The sequence below is a fragment of the Camelus dromedarius genome, chromosome 8 (assembly GCF_036321535.1).
Source record: "Camelus dromedarius isolate mCamDro1 chromosome 8, mCamDro1.pat, whole genome shotgun sequence".
In the NCBI taxonomy this organism is placed as follows: Eukaryota; Metazoa; Chordata; class Mammalia; order Artiodactyla; family Camelidae; genus Camelus; species Camelus dromedarius.
Genome location: NC_087443.1, coordinates 75485055 through 75507274, shown reverse-complemented (window position 1 = coordinate 75507274; position 22220 = coordinate 75485055). Strand labels below are relative to the sequence as shown.

General features: G+C 46.0%; 1 protein-coding gene across 1 annotated transcript; it reads right to left on the bottom strand.

The window, feature by feature from the left end:
- Window positions 1-80: 80 nt before the first annotated feature.
- Window positions 81-20211, bottom strand: LOC105105853 (putative DMBT1-like protein). Its single transcript, XM_064488600.1, has 15 exons — window positions 20160-20211; window positions 19576-19614; window positions 16991-17044; window positions 15785-15832; window positions 14516-14587; window positions 13295-13363; window positions 10120-10188; window positions 9784-9852; window positions 6786-6860; window positions 5972-6289; window positions 5796-5825; window positions 4593-4631; window positions 3229-3376; window positions 1114-1304; window positions 81-103 (listed from the first exon to the last, which is right to left on the bottom strand). The coding sequence occupies exons 5-15, from the start codon at window positions 14523-14525 to the stop codon at window positions 81-83; spliced, it is 1041 nt and encodes a 346-aa protein (XP_064344670.1). The 5' UTR covers window positions 14526-14587; window positions 15785-15832; window positions 16991-17044; window positions 19576-19614; window positions 20160-20211.
- Between the last annotated feature and the right edge of the window lie 2009 nt (window positions 20212-22220).

Below are 22220 nucleotides of genomic sequence, written 5' to 3'. Positions count from 1 at the left end.
TGTCAACGACAGTGACTTCCCGGATCCACCGTGTGACAGTGGACCTCCTCTGTATTTCACAGCGTTTTCCCCAGGCTTGCTCAGTGGGTCACCCTGGCCCTTGCTAAGAGTACAGGAGAGTGTCGTGAACAGCACCTTGAAAAAGGTGGATGCCAGAACTCCCCACGGGCTCAGCCTCTTTCTCTCAGTGGGAAACAGTGCAGCCCTAGCCCTGCGTGACCTTGGGACAATGACTGAACCTCTCCAGCCTCAGTTTCTTCATCTGTGAAAGGGGAAGAACCGTGGGTCTGTATGAGCATTACAGGAGACAACAGAAGTGCTCAAAAAACCAGGCTCTCAACAAACGCCCGCTGTTATTCTGATCACCGTTGTTGTCATCGCCTAACTGCGTTCACTGCACTTCCCCAGAAACCCGTGGCTTAGCTCTGTGTGCCTTCACACCACACACGTTACACACCCCACCTCTAGGCTCACACTGTTTTCTCACCGCTGTGTCCTTTCTCTGTTTCTCTGCTCACAGCCTAGCCGGACTGAAAGCCAAGTCTAAGGCTGGTTCCTGCATTTTCCTTACTCCTTGTAGCCAACGTCTTTCCTAATGCCTTTTGCTGAGATGTAGGTGTGCATTAATGTAGTATGTTCTAGTGTGTTCTATTTGTTTGCCTTAACGTGCTGTTTTCCATTTGTCCTCTAATTGTGTCACGTGCGTCACCCTGGACTCCCTCTGGGTTGTGCATGAGCCTCTCTACGGATGGGATCACACCTTTTCCTGTAGGTCCTAAAACATCCACCTAGTACTAGATTCAGAGTAACTTCAGAAATGGCTTCCTATTAAATGGGTCACCTGCGACCAGATGTTTCTATGAAAATAAACAGCCTGTCATGAAGTTGCCAATTACTAAGCATTTACCATGCGCATCACTACGTGGAGTGCTTTACTTGCATCACTGCAGGTAACCCTCACAACAAACCCAAGAAGTAAGGCTCTCTCATTACCCCCATTGCACAGGGAAGGGACTGAGGCACGGAGAGGCCAAGTCTCTTGCCCAAGGTCCCAGAGTCCCCAGGCAGAGACGGTCTAGCTCCAGGTCTCTTGCTCTTAACCACCACTCTTACCTTTGGTTTCAGAATAATAATAGGCAATAAAGGTTTTCCCTATGTTGTTGAAGCTTCGAAAATACACAAGGGTCATTGTGCTGGAGGAGGACACGTAGGTGAGGTGGGTACCAAAGCAGGTCTTCCCCAGGGACTTTGCTGAGGATGGAGGGCCGTCCAGGATTTCAAAATATTCATTGGTACAGTCAAGGCTGCGGAAGCAAACACCAGTGGGTGCCTCTTAGTCTCCTGGTCAGCAGATCTCAGAGGGAGGTGGTAAAGCAGACTCTGCTTTGTTACTATAAAGAGGCTGGGCCCAGATTACAAGCCTGCCATTCAAACACAGCAGGGGTGCCTTTTATCCCGGTTCTTTTTCTCTCAGACAGACAGCCACTGCCTCAGGGATGGGATTCTACCTGAAAGAGGGAAGGAGTCTGGGGCACCACGTGTACCCCTGCTGTGGCCCTGAGCAGCCCCAGACTGCAGCGGACCTCGAAGCCCAGGGTCAAGGGCAGGGCCAGGCAATTGCCGGCCAGTAGAACATGGCTCCAAGTTCCTAACGACCTCCTGTGCACAGGCTTTCGGCAGCCGACCTGCCCAGAGGGACGTGCACCGCTGCACGTGCACGATGGAATCTGCTCAGCTTGCTTTGGGGAGGATGTCTGATTCTGCTGTTCATTACTGTGAAGTTCTGTCTGGAATGCTAGCATCAGAAAACCATCTTCATGCCTCAGCCTGGTAAGATGTCTGTTCCAAGTCATATTTTGATTAACAAAAATTTAAGTTGTTCCTGAAGGTTAATTTCTGTAAGACATTCACCTATGAATGACATCAACCTTCTGTTTACAGTATTAAAACCTAAAATTTCCTGATTTATTAGGTCTGGGGGGGTCCCTGGAATCTGCACCTTTAACCAGCAAGCTGAAATGCATACACACATACTCTCAGCCTCTCCTCTTTCACACACACACCTGTGCAAAGCATGTCAGATGAATTTCATTTTAATTACAAATTCATAGAAGCACGTGAAAATCAATCATATTTCTATATATTAGTAACAAACATATGGAAACCAAAACTGAAAACAGTATCAATTATGGTCACTCCAAAAAAAAAAATGAAAAAGATACCCTTAGAGACACATCTAACACAACATGTCCAAGATGTGTATGCTAAAAATGACGAACAGCTAATACAAAAAAAAAAAAAACCAGCAAATGCTAGCCAGGATATGGAGAAACTGGGTCTCTCACATGTTGCTGGTGGGAATGTAAAATGCTAGTCACTCGGCAAGAGTCTGGCATGTTCTTAAAAAGCTAGACACACACTTACTATATACAACCACCTAGCAACTGACTCTTGAGCATTCATCCCAGAGAAATGAAAACTCACGTTCTGGCAAAAACCTGTGTATGAAATGTTCACAGAAGCTTTGTGTGTAACAGCAAGACTGGAAACAAGTGTCCTCTGGTGGAGGAAAGGGTTAAACAAACTCTGGCAGCCACACAATGGAATATATCTCAGCAAAAAAGGGGAACAAACTCTTGATAGACACAGCAGCCTGGATGGACTTCAAGCTGAGTGAGAAAAGCGAATCCCAAAAGAATACGTTCTGTGTAATCCCACAGACATAACATCTTGTCCCAAAACGACAAAACCCTAGAGCTGGAGAATAGATCAGTGGTTGCCAGGGACAGTGTGGGGACTGGTCGTGAACATAAAGGATAAAGGGTCCTTCCCTTGTGGTGGTGGAACACACTACCTGCTTCTAGACTGTGGTGGTGGTTACGTGAATCTACACACGGGATAAAATTGCACAGAACCACACACACACACAGGTGAAAAATGGTGAAAACTGAGTAAGTCTGTACTCAAGCTAATGGTACTGTCCTAGTGTCAGCTTTGTGCTTTCCACACTGTTCTACAATTAAGTAAGATGCCACCAATGGGGGACACGGGGTGACAGGTGCACAGGACTGTGTTACTTTTGTTACTTCCTGTGTGTCCATAGTTATTTCAAGATAGAAACTTAAACAAGATACAAAGGACTCTTTCAGTTGACGAGAACCAACCAAGGGAGTAAATGCTTAGAAATTTAAATGGCGCAGGAACTTAAGCAACGTACTTCTGACTTACCTGAGTTTCGGAAACGCCAGCAGTATGTGGTCCGATGTGTTTGCCTTGATTTGCCACACACACGTTATGTTGTCGTGCATTTCATTCCGAGGGGGATTCTTGATCGCTCCAGATGGGTTAGTAATAATGCTGCCACACTGAGCTTTTTCTAAAAGCAGAAAGATATTCTAGAATTGCAGTTTTTTCCATTGTTCACTTCACTCATTTTACAGTTCCTTCCGTTCTCTTTCCTTGAAAGGTTTTACTTTGTGGGGATGTCTTAGGATGGATCAGAGGTATAGTCTAAAACCTCTGGTCAACTTAGGCCATCAGGGCATGAAAGTGTCTGAATTTTGAAGCCGCTCTCACTTCTTTTGAGAATTCTGCCACTGACACATGCTTGCTGGATGGAGGAGTCATCCAGCAGCAGCCCAAACCTTCCTCTCGAATTACTGTGCTGGGTCCTAGAGCCTCGACTTTGTCAGGTCCTCAGCAGAAACAAGCAGACTGCTTCATTTTCACAGCTGAGGCTGGAATGACATGGAGCCTCTATGTATATGAGGACGGCGTGTCCCACCTGCCATCACTTGTAATTTCTTCAAGTTACACTATTGAAAATCCACTACTAAGTGGAAAGAAGTGGCCCTGAGTCATCCACACTCTCCAACACTGATATTGTCTGTGTCTCCCTGTCCATTTGTTTCTCCACCTGCTTGTCTGTCTAGCCATCTGTCCAATATTCAGTCCAAAACTAAAGGCGACACCTGTGGCAATGGCTTCCTCCATCAGATGACCTGGCTGGGTAAGAATCGGATCTACACTCAGCGTGTCACTTAGCTGTGGTTCTTCCCTAGAAGGACGAGCCAAGCGCTCTATGCATTATGTCACGTTAGCCCTTTTTCTCCAAGGGTGCTAAGAAGTGTTCTGTGGAGCTTCTGGAAACCCAGCGTATAGGCGAGAAGAGGGGAAAAAAATGGAGAATGAAAAAGGAAGGATGGAAAAGGACACAGACAGTCAGAGAAGGAGAAAGGACAGAGAGGAAAATGCGCTCCTCACGGTGGAAGCCCTCTGAAGCCATGCCCTTGGGCAGTGCCCCGGCCATGCTGCTGTGCTAATGGCCGCCTGCCTGCCCTTCACAGGTGGTGTCCACGCTGGGACACCAAGAAGGCTGGCACCACTGGATTATCTGGACTTCCTTCTTTGGCTAATAGAAATGGAACTGGAACCATAAATTCATTGGCCTTCGTTACTGGACTCTTCATGCAGAACATAGGCTCAGAGAGTGACTCAGGGCAGCAGTATTTTGCTTAATTTCCTTGAAGAATCACTTCAGGGCTTGAGCTAGACGGTGATGATCAGGGTGGCCAAGGACACCCAAGTCTCACCTGCACCTTTTGTCCCTGCCGCCGTAGCCAAAGGGTGATCTGTCAAACACACAAAGGACATGGGATTGTCAGCTGGGACTGAGATCCACGCATCCACACATGAGCCTCCAAAGAGCTGGTAACAGACAGGCTGTCGGGGCCCCTCCCAGAACTACTGAGTCAGTCTCTGGGGGCGAGGCCAGAGCACGCAGGGGCCGTCCACGTGCAGGAGGGAAGACGGACTGCTCTAGATCTGCTCACACTTCCATGCATTCTTCTCTTGCCACACATGCAAATGAGATATTTTTAAACTTGGGGGTTTACGAAAACTAAAGACGTGAAATTCTGGCTCCTGTAGCCAATCCCAGTGGCCCAAGGGTTGGGATTACAAGGCTTTGATGCAGGAATGGGAAGAGGCACTGATGGACTGATTCCTTTGACCTGGTGCTACACAGAGATGAGTCAGGATCTACGGGTCCTGTGGCTCCTCCTTCCTGCCCCCAACATCTCTCCAGCCAGAGACACGTGGCCTGGAACCTCCTATTGGAGATTCTCTCCGAGGACCAATCCATTCCCATCTGCTAGAGTTGATCGTCCACGCGAGGATGTGACTGAAGCTTTGCCAGACCTTGTCCCCTCAGCTCTATTCACAACTCACCCTCTGGCTGAGAGCTGGCTGAGGGCCAGGCATCTAGAGACCTGGGGGTTTGACGAAGGAGAGAGGGCACTGGCATAGAAAACTCCATCAGCAAGGGAAGCTCTGTGGGGCCAGGGCTGCACCAGGAACAAGGCAGAGGCCAGGAGAGGTAAGGATGAAACTGGCTCACCTAGACTCTGCTTGGGTCTGACTCCCCAGCCACCTGCACCTGGGCAGGAAGTGTCCTTATCTGCCTCTCATCCCTCAACCCCCGCTTACCTGTACCTCACTGCCATCCCCTCGCAACCCTTAGGGCTGACAAACCAAAAGTGCTATGCAGAAGTCTGAGAAATTGAGAATCTGCTTCCAGAGTGAGAAATGCACACTGCGTAGGAGGAGAAGCAGGAAGTGAGGCTGGAGCAAGCGATTTCGAAGGGGCTCTCTCCCCATCTCTCCCACCGGACGGTCAGGTGATTCCACATCTCTCGATCACTCCATCGGCTTGGAGAACAAGACACTACCAATTTCCAGCAGAACCTCTTCCTCAGGTTTTGATAAACCACACCTGTAAACATCACCTTCCCTACCTGTTGGTGAGGCCGCTGGGTCTTCAGCATCTGCAAGAGTGAGAGATGGAAGGATCTGCTGTGAGTGAGTAACATACTGCTTCATTTTCAAGTGTGACTTTTATGCTGTTTTTTGAGAAGGACTTTCTCAGAAAGAGCCAGAGCTGGGCTCTGCCTGGGAACGGAGCGGGGGTTACCTGAACAGATCACGCCGGCATCCTCCTGGTGCCCACAGTTGTGGGCAAACCAGCCGGCGTGGGAACACTCCTCCAGGTGCTGTTCGTCTCCTCTGCAGTGCACGTTGTCAAGGAGGATTTTTCCAGAACCATCCCCAAAGTGGGCCTCGCCCGGGGCTGAAACGGCCCAGCCACACCCCAGCTTTCTGCAAACGACGTTGGCTTCCGGCAGGTCCCAGAGGTCATCACACACCGTCCCCCAGCCTCCCTGGTAGAACAGTTCCACACGGCCTGCGCAGCTCCTGTGGCCGTCCACCAGCCGCACGGGCGCCCAGCCTCCTGGGGAGGAGAAGGGGTCATGGGTGACAGCTGTCCCCCCCGGCCTGTTGATGACTGGCTGCCTTCTACTGAGCTTTCCTTATGTCCCATGACTTCGCTGCTCAAACCCTACATGCTGCCAGGAGGACCCCACGCCATTCCCCAGACCCGTGGCTCTCAGACACCTAGAATGTCATCCTTCCCCACACTGTGTCAGACAACTTGCCTGCGGTGGTCTCTTCTCTGCCATCTTCCCTCACTCTTTACCACATGCCCCTGCAGCTGTGAAGGGCTGGGCCTATCCTCCTACACCCTGGTTCTGGGCTGGCGGCCCAAGATTTGCTCTGGCCAACAGAGCCAATAGGATGTGGCAGGAGCGATGGTGCTGGACAGGCTCCATGGGAACTCTGAGACAGTCACGTGGACAAGCCTGCGTAGCCCGCTGGGCGGTGAAGGACATGTGACCTCGTCACCGCTGTCACCTCAGAGGACATAAGACAAGAAGACCCAGCCTTACCTGGAGGAGCAGAAGAAGGTGGGTGTTGAGCCGCTGGTATCACTGGTGATGTGGGAAGTGGGTTCTCGTAGGCTGCTGATGGGTAAAAAGGGAGGACTGTCATCAGGAAATAGTCGGAACATTGGGAGAAGATACACAGCTGCTTCAAGGGGGCACCTGCCTCCTCCCAGGATCCAGCAGGAATAATGCTGATGCAGGCCAGAGACCTCATATCCCCGAGATCCCCGTTTAGGACAGAACACGGTGTGACTGCATCACAAGGCCGTCAGCAAAAGCAAAGATCATGGACAAGTAGCCCCAAGTGCCCTGCCGTTTGAGTTGGCCATCACCTCTCTCTTTGCTACCCTCTCCTCCGGTGTGCAGTGACTTCACCTGAACATGGCAAGGAAAGTCACACGGCAGTTCCTCGGGACGGAGGCAGGGAGGAGAGCATCCAATCTGAAGTGCTTGAGGAAACCTTTGAGGGTGAGGGAACTGTTCTATAATCTTGACTGCAGTGTGATTACACAAGTGTGTATAATTACCTAAGTTCATCAGACTGGATCTTAACATCAGTGAATTTTATGGTACATAAACTAAACCTTAATAAAAAATAAGATGAAACCGAATGGCTCTGTTGTACCCCTAAAACTAACATTGTAAATCAACTACACTTCAATAAAAAATAAAATTAAAAAAAATAAGATGAGTCAATGGATGAATAGAAGGATGGTAGATCGACTGATAAATTTATTGAGGAGTCTAGATAGGAGTTCACTGTCAAATTCTTCCAACTTTTCTGCACACTTAAAACATTTTCACAATAAAATGCTGGGGGGTAAAATGTCCCTCAATTTCTATTATAAGACCTGCAGCTCTGTTTCTGGATGACAACCTCTTGCTTTCCATGGCATACGCTTAGTTCAGCTGCCATTTCTCTCCTTGTCCATCACAGAATGTCAAAGGCATAGAATTCTAGGGAGCGTGGACTCCAGTGTGCATGGTCCTGATGACATGGAGACTGAGGGCCAAGGTCATTCAGCTGGAGAGAACAGCCAGGATCAGATCCTTACAGCTCAGGGCCCTTCCCTTCTGCACACAGCCTCCCCTAGGTTAGCAGTCGACCCAAAGAAGGAACCTTTGCTGTGTGGCTGCCTGCCAGGCTCCAGGAACCTTCAGGCATTGTCCATTCACAACCTTCCTCAATCCTCTAATTATTCCCAGGTCAATGGAGAGGAACTGAGAGGAAGGGGGGTGGAGAGATGACGTCATGAGGCTGAGGTCACATAACCGAGGGGATTATGTGGCACGTCTGTCTTTTTCTTCTGTTCAGGTGCAAACTCCATGAAAGAAGGGAGGGAAGGGGATTTGATCACTGCTGTGACCCCAGTGCTTATCGGCACAGAGCTGGGACACTGTGGACACTCAGTCAATATCCACTGAGAGAACGGATGAGTGAAAGACCAAAGCTGGGAATCAAACCAGGATCTGACTCTACACCTCATGACCTTTGCAGATCAGGCGGAGTCTAGTGCCGGATGCAGGATGCAATAGGGTCCTACCTGTAGGCGCAACAGCTGTGGAACTGGCACCTGTAACGTGAAGACTGACTGTCTTCACGGGTGAATGTTTACCGGGAAGTCCCACATTTAGGGAGCTGTCGGGGGCAGAAGAAGAAGCAGAGCCCCTGCCCCTGAGGAACTTGGCACTTGCTGGGGATTTGAGACACAAGACCAGACAGCAAATGTTGAGTGTCTCAGGAGAGCTTCGGAAGTCAGTACTCCCCCGGGGGCCTCAGGCGCTGAGGAGCTGCGGGTCAGGATGGGCCTGGAGGAGCCTGAGAGCTTGTCATTCGTGGAGATGTCATTCCAGCCACCAGTGGGACAGAATCAGGAAAGATCGGGGAGCAGTGGGGGCACAGAGTCAACCAGAGGGACACACAGGTTTGGGGAGGTTATCAGGCCCAGATGTGGAGGGCCTGGAATTCCATCGCCCAGAGGTCATAAACTCTAAAGTTCCTGAGGGCCACACGGGTAAGATAAACGAGCGACCTGAGTGGTGGGAGCCGTGTGAACTGAAAAGCTGTTCCATGTCCGGGGGGCAGCTCTCTTCCAGATGCAGCCGGTTAGAAAAGAATCTGCTGCTTTGAGGCTGAACTTCTGCTTGTATTTTTTTCCACAAAGTGTAAACATTTGAATTTTTAGGCCAAATACTGATTTGGCTGAATTCAAGTTCACCTTATATTTTCAAACCAAACAGGACACTTCTGAACTAGGACCCAACCTGTGAGGCATACTCGGCCATCTCCGCAGTCAGGCCGTGGTCGGGCTGATGCACAACTTTGAAGGATCCTCCACAGCATCTTTTTTAAGCCCACACACGATTAGGCTTGGCCTAGGAATGTGAGTTACCACTGATGTGAGTTACTGTAGAACCAGTCTTAAGGTGCCAAAAATGGTACGAGTTTCTTTTCTTTGTAAAGCAGCTGTGCAGTGGCTCCACCAGCATGAATAAGGAAGGATAAATTTTGCCTGATTGTTTTAGTGGTAAATATAAATTTAAGACTTTTTTTCTCATTAGGAGTTCTATACTAAAAAGTCCCAAAGTAGGTTACAAGCCACAGCCAACTCCCCAGTTACCTGGTGATGGTCTGGATGTACCTGGACCTTAAGCAGTTAGGTTTGTGAGAATATTCTCTTCCCAGCAGCCCAAAGGTAGCTTCGAACACACTGCTCCTCCCCGCCCCCTCCAAAAGGCTAGACGTCACACAGACAGGTAAGTGCCCAAATCTTGGCTGAATCATGTTCTAGTTGGGTGATGCTAGGAAGCTGACCTTCTCTGGGTCTCATCTCATAAAGTAAGGATGCGGGTGTGGGGTGGGAGAACAGTGCGTGCAGGCTGTTGTGAGCATTAACAACATTAAATGAAGCGTTACTTATGGGAGAGCATCTGGTTCCCTCTGATCACACTTTGTTCTCCACAAATGTTAACCCCTTCCCCCATTTTCTCAAGGACTTACCTGCGGGGGGCATGGGTGTGGACTGCAGGGCTGCAGGCTCCCTTGGGGCTACGGTTGCAGATCTGTCACCTGTCAGCAGGGACGAAAAGAGGCATCCCAGTAACTAGGACATCCCCTAATCCCAGCTTCAAAAAGACTAAGGTTTGAAAACAGAGCCAGCCTGAAGGTCAAGGTCAAATCTGAATGTCACTTCCTGACTCTGCTCCTACAGAGGCAGAGAGTCCTTGCAGGGATACGGTCAGCAACGAGTGTGGCATCAGGCCTGGGAAGGGGCCAGCCCAGAGCTCAGCCCACGGCGCCCTTCCCCAATTCCCCGCAGAACTAATGCCAACTGACCTGCCGGGGTGGGAGCTGTGGGAAGCATCGCCGGCTCTGTGGTGGGCACGGCTGCTGACAACGCTTGACCTGCAGACGTGAAACACAGAGAGGCCGGTTCACCAAGGCACCACCTCCGCACACGGTGGGAGAGTAAACTCACAACGAGCCCAGAGCCGGTGCTGGACCCAGGTCTGTCCTGTTGGGGTTTCGGTCCGCTCCCTTCCAACACTGGCTGTCAGACCGCGCTGCGGGTGGAAGTTCCTGCTACTCTGAGGATACGCCCTTGGCTTGGCCACTCCAGCTCTCCAAGTGTTGCCCACTAAACCAACTGTGGATTTTTTCCTCTTTTTAAGAGCAATCTAAATGTGTTTTACCATAGGGACATGCAGTCAATTAAACGGCCAAACGTTCTGGTTTCCAGCTAGATCTTTGGTGGCTTTATCTGGGCTCTGAGTAGCCTAAGCCACGTGAGTCTCCATAGGGCATTAAGGCAGCCCTGTTTTCATCTCATGAACTCGTAAAACGGCAATCAAGTATTGTATTGTTTCCTTTGAAAAAAAAAAAGCTTTATCCAGGTATAACTGATACACAAAGAACTGCAAATATTTAATGTGTGCAATTTGTTGAGTTTGGACGTGTGCAAACACCTGTGACATCACCACCACCGCCATTGTGGTAACGGACATCCAACTCCACCCACAGTTTCTTTGTGTCCCTCCTCCCCTCTTTCTTTGGTGAGGACACTTAACATGAGATCTAGCCTCTTAAAATCTGAAGTGCCCAGTATCGGATTGTTAACTGCAGGCACTGTGCTGTTCAGCAGATTTCTAGAACTTGTTCATCCGGTATAACTGAAACTTTATATCAGTTGAACCCCTTCCCATTTCCCCCTCCCCTCAGCCCTGGAAACCACCCTTCTATCCTCTGGTTCTATGAGCTTGACTATTTTAGAGGTCTCATATAAGTGGGATCACGCAGTATTTATCTTGTGTGGCTGGCTTATTTCACATAGAATAATTCCTCTAGGTTCATCCATGTTGTTACAAATGGCAGGGTTTTCTTCGTTTTTTAAAGACTGAATAATATTCCATTACATGTATATACCACATGTTCTTTATCCAGTCGTTTGTCAATGGACATTTGAGTTGTTTCCCTAACTTGGCTGTTGTAAATACCACTGCAATGAACACTGCAGATACCTCTTCAAGATCCTAATTTTAATTCTTTGGGACGTACAATTAGAAGCTTGACTGCTGAACCATATGGTAGTTCTAGTTTTAATTTTTTTGATAAATCTTCACATTGGTTTCCATAGTGGCTGCACCATTTTATCTTTCCAACAACAGGACACAAGATTCTGATTTCTTCACACTCTCACCAACACTTGTTACCTTTTTTATTACTATTAATTTTAATTTTAATAGATATGAGGTGATATCTCATTGTAGTTTTAATTTGCATTTGCCTGATAATTAATGATATTGAGCATCTTTTCATATACCCGTTGCCATTTGTATGTCTTCTTTGGAGAGACATCTGTTCAAGTCCTTTGTCTATTTATTGGGTTATTTTATTTTATTTCATTTTATTTTATTTTGCTGTTGAGTTGTAGAAGTTCCTTAGTTTGGAAGTTAACCCTTTATTAGGTAGATGGCTTGCAAATATTTTCTCCCATTCCATAGGCTGCATTTTCATTCTGTTATTTGTTCCTTTTGCTGTGCAGAAGCTCTTCAGTTTTGACGTAGTCCCATTTACCTGTTTTTGTTTGTGTTGCCTGTGTTTTTGGTGTCACAAGAAATTATTATCACAAGTAACGTGAAAAAGACTTTCCCCTATGTTTTCTTGTAAGAATTTTACAGTTTCAGGTCTATGTTTAAGTCCTTAATATATTTTGAGTTAATTTTTGTATGTGGTATAAGGCAGGAGTCCAATTTCATTTTTAGGCATGTGGATATTCCATTCTCCTAACACCATTTGTTGAAGAGACTACCCTTTCTCCATTTGTGTGCTGGCACCCTTGTCAAAGGTCATTTGACCATTTACGTGTGGCTTTATTTCTGGGTCCTCTATTCTGTTTCTTTGGTCTACAGGCCTGCTTTTATGCTAGTATCATATTGTTTTAATTATTGTGGCTTTATAATATATTTTGAAATCAGGATGTATGATGCCTCCAGCTTTGTTCTTCTTTCTCAAGACTGCTTTGGCTATTTGGGCCTTTAATGGTACCATAGGAATTTTAGGATTGTTGGTTCTGTTTCTGTAAAAAATGCCACTGGGATTTTGAGGGGGATAGCACTAAACCTGTAGGTTGCTCTGGGTAGTGTGGACATTTTAACAGTATCAAGTCTTCCAAACCATGGACATGGGATGTCTAATTCATTTGCACCTAATTTGACTTCTTTCAACAGTGTTTTGTAGTTTTCAACATACAAGTCTTTCACCAACCTCGTTAAGTTTACTCCTAAGTTTTTTATTTCTTCTGACGCTATTGTAAATGGGATTTTTAAAAAATAACCTGTTTGGTATTTTTTTGTTAGTGTAAAGAAATGCAACTGATTTTTGTACACTGATTTTGTGTCCTGCGACTTTACTGAATTTGCTTTTTAGTTCTAGCATTTCCCCCCACCCCGGGTGGTGTGTTCAGGGTTTTCTACATAAAGGACCATGTAATCTGCAAACAGGCAATTTTACATCCTCCTTTCCCATTTGGATTGCTTTTGTCTTTTTCTTCCAGCCTATTTTCTCTGGCAAGGATTTCCAGTATTATGTTGAATAGAACTGGCAAGAGTGAGCATCCTTGCTTGTTCCTGGTCTTAGAGAACAAGCCTTCAAATTCTCACCACTGAGTATGATGCTAGCTGTGGGCTTGTCATATACAGCCTTAATTACATTGAGGTACATTCCCTCAATACCTAGTTGGAGTGTTTTTATCATGAAAGGATGTTGAATTTTGTCAATTGCTTTTTCTGCATCTATTCAGATGATCGCATGATGCTTTATCTTTAATTTTATCAACCTGGTATATCACATTCATTGATTTGCATACGGTGAACCAGCCTTGCATCCCAAGGAAAAATTCCACTAGATTATGGTATATGGCTACTGTGGAGTGTACTTAACTCTGTATGTGGCACATAGAAGATGCTCAGAAAACACTAAGCACAACACTGGCCAAGTCACAGAGAGGCATTACCTGTTGGCCTGAGTGTGGAGTGAAGGTTAGGAGGACCTGTTGTGGGTACAGTAGCTGACAGTCCATCACCTGTAAACAGGTACAAACAGGAACGTTGCTTGTGATCAGGAGCCTCCCAACCCCATGGAGGAAAGGAAAATGTTTGCAACGAGAACATTCTGAAAAGTCAGACTCAGCTGTAACATCTGGTCTCCCATTGGTTTCCCCTGACAAAGTTTTAGGCAGGGAAGACCTCCCCTCCCACTATCTTTTGTCATTTTGTCTCTAAGATGAGGTTTTGGAATGCTCCCTGTGGTCCGGAGATTTGAGCTCACTGAATGCCCATGAGTCCATCCTGGGATCTCTCTGCTGCCACCTCTTCTTTCCCTTTTAGGAAACAACCAGCTTTTGCAATCTTGGAGATGTGGACTTTTCAGGCTCTCCCTAGTCATTTGGCAAATTTACCTAGACTATGTGTTACCTAACAACGCAAGACATATGCAGCATCCCTGAGCAGCTCTCGGTCCTCATTTGCCTCCTAAAATATCAATCCAAGCAAATGATCTCTCTGCCGTCTCATTCTGGGGTCAGGTGAACCAAAGCAGTGTTAAAAATGTCAAAAAGCCATTAACCCTGCAAACTGGACTTTTAGTGTAGAGAACTGATTTGTGGTTTAGTTTTTCAGTTGGTGCTGACAGAGTTGGCCGTAACTTTCAATGATGACCTGCCTGAGCCGTGGCTGCTGCGGGGGCGGGGTGGGGTGGATGGGGATTCAGGTGTGGGAGGACTGGTGGCCACACAGGTGTCCCGGCACTGGGAGCGCCGCTGCCTCCTCATCCTCGTAGGCTCTGTGAACATCAACTTGAGGGAGCCCACCCCACTACCAGCTACCTGATGGGTGTACAAATACGCTGCTTTTTATAATGCTTTCAAACTCTTTGAATCCTTTTCAGATTGATGAATTAACAACAGATTGAACTCCTGAATCAGTGGAATACAATCTGGATTTCTAGAAATAACACCAACAGGGAAAGAAACACTCAAAATCTTAGCTGATGAATGAGCATCTCATGTTGAGAAATGTCCTGCCCTCTTCTATTCTTATCAGCAGTCCTTGCACAGCAAAGAGGAACTGGGTATCTACTATCCCTTAAATATCCTTACAACAGTACAGACTGAGAAAGTGTCTTCTAGAGGGTGACTGGAACCGAAAGCAAATGTAGGAAGCAGGGAGGATCTTACCTGTGGGCATGTACACTGAGGAAGTGGCTTCTGACCCTGGGGCAGGAGTGGGGGCCGGAGGGTCGTCAGCACCTGAGGGTGAAAGATATCAGCAGACTTCTTATAATAAGGCTTATGGTACAAGGCTTATTCAATAAACTGCTTAACAACTGGTGGGAACAGGGGCTGACGTTTCCTGAAGGGGCATACAAGCAGCAACTTCCTGGGAGAGGACAGCCCCTCACCTGCAGAGATGACGCCGGCGTCCTCTAGGTGCCTGCAGTCGTGCCCAGCCTCACCCCTGTGCCTGCACTGCCCCAGGTGGCTCTCGCTACCCGCACACTGCACATTGTCCAGCACTATCTTCCCAGAGCCTGCACCAAAGTGGGCCGCCAGGGGGGCTGCCACGGCCTGGCCACACTGCAGCTGGCGGCACACAACACTGGCCTCGGCCAGGTCCCAGAGGTCATCACACACAGTCCCCCACGTGCCCTGGAAGAGCACCTCCACGCGGCCTGAGCACTGTCCCGGGCCATCCACCAGCCTCACGGCCACCCAGCCTCCTGGGAAGGCACAAGAAGAGAAATGGGGGACTGGCCTTCCCATCTTTGGAAGGTTTCCTTCATCTTTTTAAGTCCTTCATTGGTTATATCCCCATTTTACGAACATACAAGATCACACAGGCTTCATGTCCCCACACAGTGAGAACAGGCAGAATAATCTTCAGTTTCAAGTCTCTTCAGTGAGACTTTATCTCCCCTTCCAAAAGGTGAAACTCTTTCAGGAACTCCCAGAATTCCTAGGTTCTCCTAACAAGCAGCTCTGTTATTCCCCTACCATGGACAGGGACAGAAACACGAGATGTCAGTATCTCTAATGAAACAGGAAACCAGACCATCCATAGGCAGATCACAGCTGAACAGGCCCCATGTCATCCAGAACCATGAGTCTTAGAGCAACTAACTCCCTTTGGTCCCGTAAGTCTTAATGCCTTTACTATGTAAAGGAGACTGAGGACCAGAACTAGCATCTGCTGCTTGGGGGTTTAGTGCCACTAGCTTAACCGTTTCTCTTACTCTTTACAGCAACCCCATGGGGTAGGGGATGGGTTCCCATTTTACAGATGAAGAAACTGAGACTCAGAAAGGTCAAGAAAATCACTCTGAATCCCACAGCTTGTGACTGGGCTATCTCCCACTTAATTCTGCCTATGGTTTCCCTCCAACCTGGAGAAAGGCCCCTCTCCACGCTCCCCATTAGCCTTTAATTTCTCAGGAACTGCTCCCATACCTGCAAGTGGATGTGCCAAGCCATCAGGGGCTGCGGCCAGAGAAGGCTCTGAGAAGGAACAACAAAGCTAGGTCACCATCCATCCGTAAAGTGAAAAGAATAAAGTAGATGCGCTGCTGGAAGGACTCGTTAAAAGACCCTACTGACGCCTTTTGTTTTCTTTTGATTCATCTGAGTCAGTTATTATCACCATCAAACAAGACTGTTTAATTTTTCCCTCCTCTATTATATGTTCATGGAAAACATATCCTTAAATCTTTGGCTCAGTAGAAGTAAAGCTTTAAAAAATAGAAGGCAAATTTAAGAACATCGTATTTAAGAAAACCTAAAGGAAATGAAGGCAGTCTTTACAAATTAGTAACACTGTGTGCTATCATTCATTCAAAATGATGATTCAATGCAAAGGAAGTGCCTGCATTTTAAAGGCTTTATAGCTCAGTCAGAGGCTAGAATGAGTGTACAACTAACTGTGAATGGAAGTGGATGATGAGGGACGTCAACAGAGAGGATGCAAATACAGAGGCTACGTCTCCTATGGAGACCAGAGGATGCTACCTGGAGAAGTGGAGCAGTAAGCTGCGGCAGGACTTCAGCAGGTGAAGGAGGAGGGGAGAGCTCGTTTCAGGCACGGGTACTGGATGATAGCCACTTTGAATTTACACACGCAAGGAGATAAGGGTCTAAGTATTTTAATCGGATTAGAATATCATGGTGGCATATGCATTAATCCCAAACACCTGGATTTCACATTTTCCTTACTCATATTAGGCAGGAAACTTCCCAACAGATGGTACATGAAGAAAAGGGGATTTGGGTCAAGTATATTTTATAAGCGTGGCATCCCATGACTTCCTATAGGGATTTCATAGAGTTAAGTGAATATTAAGGCTCCTAGACATCCTGTAGTAAAGAAACTTGTTTAATTTATTTAATGTAATGTTTCCTAAATTTGTGGGACACAGAATCTGTGCGTGTGATTCATCTTAACACCTCACTGAACAAGTGGTTCTGGGAGCACAGTCTGAGAAACATCTTTATCTGACTACCTCAAAGATCCTGATAGGAGCTGGAAACTCCTAGCAATGTTTGTTATTAAATTCCCATTTTTGTTCTTATTTCTAGAAATATGAAGTAACTTGTAAACTTGGATAAATACATAGAATATACGGTTTCGATGTAAACTCAAAAAAGCTGCATTTTTCATACCTATTGGTGTTTGTTCTTCCTCAGAGGTGATGGGTGCAATTGTTAGTTCAGCAGCTGCAGTGAAAAGAAAACAGCCATTAGTGATTAATGTACAAAACATATCAATAGAAACACTAAAGCTGAGTGGCGGGAGTGCTGCCTGCCCTCCAGACCCATCCCTGGTATCTCTCTGTGAATTACAAGAAGTCAGTTCTAAAGGGCTTAGTGCATTTCCAGCCTAAAGATGCGATTGCTCTAGCCTTGGGTCTAACTCATATTCCACCACATTTTATGTACAGATGAACATCAGTTTCCTGATCTATTAAATTAGAAATGAGATCTGATAACAGATAGGATGAGGTTTATAAACTAAGAAGTAAATAAATTTAAAAAGTTATGATAATATTTCCAATTCAATAAATATTTGATTATTTTGGGAAAAATTAACTCACTAGCGACAAAAATACTGAAATAGAAAAACTTAAAAATAACATTTACAATAATATCAAAAATCATGGAATTCTTATGGACAAGTCTGATAAGTATGTGTAAAATCTGTACATAGAAAAATGCAAAATATTGATGAGATTAAAGTAAAGACCTATGTAAATGAAGTGATACACTGTGTTGATGAATCAGGAGACTCAATCCTGTTAAGATGCTGATTTTCCCCAAATTTATAGACTCAATCCAAATTAAAAATCCTAGCAGACTTTTTTTGGTAGAAATTGACAAGTTGATTCTAAAATTTTATATCTCTGAAAGCAAAAAACCTAGGTTAGCCAACACGATTTTGTAAAAGAAGGAAAAAGAACAAAGTTGGAGCAATCACATTACCTGATTTCAAGACTTACTCTAAAAGCTAAAGTAATCAAGACAACGTGTTATAGGCATAATAACAGCCTTATGAATCAGTGGAACAAAAGAAGGACTTTAGAAATAGACCATGTATTAATGGCCATTCTGTTTTTGACAAAAGTGTCAGAGTATTTCAGTGAAGTTAAAAAGGTCTTTTCAACAAACGGCATTGGCATGATTAGATGTTCATATGAAAAAAAAATCCTTTGAATCATACCTTAACCATGATAAAAACAATCGACAAAAATGGATCACAGAGCTAAATGAAAAACCTGAAACTATGAAACTTCTAGAGCAAAACAGGAGAAAATCTGTGAGACCTTTGGTTAAATGAAGATTTCTTAGATAAAACACAGAAGCACAATTCATTTAAGAAAACACTTTGGTAAATTGGACTCATTAAAATTTAAATTTTCTGTTCTTCCAAAAATACTAAGAAAATGACAAGCTAGGTCATAGACTGAGAAAAAAATATTTTCAAAACATGTATCCGAGAAAATATTTGTTCCCAGAATATATAAAGATTCGTCTTAGAACACAATTAAGACAAACAACTCAGTTTATAAAAACAAAAAGAAGAATAAAATGAAAGAATAAAAGATCTGAACGGATACTTCACCAAAGAAAAGATCCAAATAAGCACATGAAAATGTCCTCAGTATCTTTAATCACTAAGGAAAGGCAAATTAAAACTACAGAGACATCACTACCTCATTATAGTGGAGAGACTATAATGACCAAACAAAACCCAGGAAATCCAAACTGTTGACAAGGACATGGAGCAACTGTAACTCTTAAGTGCTGCTGATGGGCATGACTGATGGTACAGTTACTTTGGAAAATAGTTTGCAACTTGCATGTGAATGTCTTTAGCAGCTTAATTAACAACAGTAAGAAACTGAAATAATATCCATGAAATGGTAAGTGAGTAAATAGATTCTGGTACATCCCTGCAGTGGAACACTACTCAGCAATAAAAAAAAAAAAAAGACAGATGTGTTGGGGGGAGGGTATAGCTCAGTGGTAGAGCATGTGCCTAGCATGCATGAGGTTCTGGGTTTGATCCCCAGTATCTCCGTTAAATAAACAAACAAACAAACAAACAAACCTAATTACCTCCGTCCCGCCCCCCCCCAAAAGGATGGATGTCTGATACATGGAACTAAATGGATGAGTCTCAAAAGCATTATGCTAAGAAAGGAAATCTAACACAAAATGCTGCATATTGTTTTAATACATTATACAATATTCTGGAAAAGGCAAACCTATAGGAACAGAAGTCGTATCTGTGGTTGCCAGGATCTGGGGTCAAGAGGGGGAATCGACTACAAAGGAGCACAAGAGAACTCTTTAGAGTGACAGAAATGTTCTATATCTTAATGGTGGTAATGGTTACAGTTGTGTAACCATTTATCAAATTTCTTTGAACTACATGATGATTTTTACTGTAGATAAATAAAGCTCCTGAATGTGACCCTGCTGCCCCCCAAATGCCTTGCCCCTCTTCAAACCCTCCAGCAACTCCAGGTTCTTTATACGGGGGCTCAGCAGTACAAAAATAAGTCACTGAAGAATGGGGCTAAAGTTTTAAGAACCATAGTATTCATTGTGGGTGCTGATTATCTTGGATGACCGCACGGAGGACACTCTATAACCTAGTGACGTGACCATCCGTGCACCTCCCATCTGCACCATCTGGATGGTGAGGCTTTGTATCTACAGGACTAGTGATGAAATCGCTGCCCCACCTGATATGACGGTCGGTAACTTGTCATCTTCGGCTGAGACTGAAAAAATAAAAATACTTGTTAGAAATTGGCTTCTTTAGTTTGCTCCCATGTGAAACACCAACACTTCCTTCTGAGGAGCGATATTAGTACAAAGCTGCTGGTGTTTTCCAGAGGGATGCTTGTCTCGTGAGCAGAGGGATCTGCCTCCACCATGCACTCTGCACTGTCTAGCGGGACTGTTCTTAACCAAGACCAAAGCTGCCCCAGCAGGGGTCAAACAGCCTGTCCACACATGCACTGCCTGCGTGTTCATTTACTGATTCAAAGAACTTTCCCTGGGTGCCTGTAATGTGCCCAGCACTGCGGGAGGTGCTAGAGATGCAGTGAAGAGAAACACAGATAAAACCCTTGTCTTCTGGAGCTAAGAATCTGGCTCTGAAGGTGATACTGGGCATCACATTGTCCCTAGATCCCTGCGTAGTGAATTCTCCCCGGCCCTGAGCAGCAACTCATCCGTCCAATGGGCTAAAATGCTGTTAAATGGCGCATACGATGTATCACACCCATCTTCCATTGTTTTAACTCACAGCTCAATGACGTACCCGATGACGTGGCTGGGCGGCTAACATCTTCCGGGTGGGTGGAAGTTGAAAGAGCTGATGGGGAAAACACAGTATCAGGGAAGCGACTCTGATATTCAATACTGAGGGAAGAGGACTTGTTTCACCTGTTTCACATTTCCACGAGAAGAAGTTCAGGTAGCTTTATACAAGTTCATTCAACATAAACATTTAAAAAGGAACCAGCGGCCTTGAAAACATTATGCCAGACACAAAAGGCCACATGTGGTATGATTCCATTTACATGAAATGTCCAGAATAGGTACACTTATAGAGCCAGAGAGCAAGCTGGTGACTGCCAGTCGCTGGGGGAGACAAAATGACTATTAGCAAAGCGCAGAGATGCTGCACCTCTTCCCGAGCGGCACAGCCAAGGAGCAAACCCCTGCCCCGGAATGGGGCTGCCCCATGGGCCTGCCGCGAGGCCCGGACGCCCACGGCCCGTGTCTGTGCCTCTGCCGAGCACTTTACTCTAACTCACTGATTGAATCCTCATGCCAGCTCCCTGAAATACATAGCTATCAGCCCAGTTTTCAGATAAAGAAACTGAAGCACAGAGAGGTAAAGACACCCCGTGGGGGTCACACAGGGGGAAAAAACAGAAGGTAGGAGGGAGGGGCTCTCAATCCAGCAGACCAGAAGCTGGCCCCAAGCACCGTCCTGTCCAGTGCATGGGACACGCCGCTCAGGTTTCAGAAGAATCCTTAAGTCACTTAGACATGAGATCTAAGAATTGAATGTCTACCCTCTCTTTTTTCTGACCATTTGGAAGTGGACACACATGTGCAAACTGGGATCAGCGGAGCGGTATTCATTTATTCAAGCACTTACATATTTCCTTCTTTTATGATCATTGAACGCCCACCAGACAGCTGACATTGTTCTCAACACACAGACACTGTGTGTGTGTGTGTGTGTGTGTATGTGTGTTTGGATTGGTGGAGTTGGGGACAATGTCAAAGATGAGAAAGATATGGGTTCTCCTCCAAGAAGCTGATGATGTCATAGAGAAACAAGCAGCCACACACACAATGTACTGGAAAGGAACCAAACATGAGGACACAGAGAGATCCTGGCACCTAGAGAGGGAACAGCTGTCACCAACTTGGGCTGGGAGGGCTGGGCGAGGCACTCTGGGGGCTGAGGCTGGTGCTTTAATGGGTGCCCTACAGGCCACGGGACATGGGGTTTAGGAGAAGTCAGTGCAGGAGGAAGGAAATAAACTCAGGCCAGGCTCAGAGATTAGCTCAGCTTTTCACTCCCAGCTTCCCTCATCTCAGGACATGGATCCTGTTTCTGAACAGGTCACATGTCGAGTCATCTTTTCAGCAGTTAACAAGATTTTGATGTGGTTTAGAGAGAGGAAATAGTTCAGAGAGTAAGCTCAAGGCCTCTGAAGTCAGATTTCTTGTGTTTTCCTTCCACTGACCTTGGGGACACGATTTAACCTATCTGAGTATGAGTTTCCCTGTTCAGAAAGTGGGGGTTATCGAAGTTTCCTCATCTGGCTGTTGGGAGGATGAGATAAGAAAATCCACGGAGGCAGTCGGGACTGACAGGGAGAAAGGCAGTGCCGTCCACCAGAAGCAGAGCATGAGCCTTGGCGGTCACTTAAGTATTTCTGGTAGCTACGTTTGAAAAGGTAGAAAGAAACAGGTGAAATTAATTTCAGTAGTAGATCTTATTTAATCCACTATCTCCAAAAATATTATCAACATGTACTCAATACAAATAATGTTAATGAAGCAATTTTCCATTCTTCCTATGGGACCAAGTCTTTGAAAGATCTGGGGTGTATTGGACACACACAGCAGGTCTGCTGAGCCACACGGACACGCAGGTGGTGTGAGGGCTCACTGAGGGCGTCACCAGTGCTGTCAGAACACGGATCATACGCTGGGACAGCTGAAAAGTTAGGCTTTACAGGCGATGGAGTGAGGACGACACTGACCAGCACAAGGACAAGACACAATGGCCCGTAACGGTGACTACTGCTCACCACCAACCACTAGGAAGAGGCGACCCTTCCTCCTGGGACTCAGG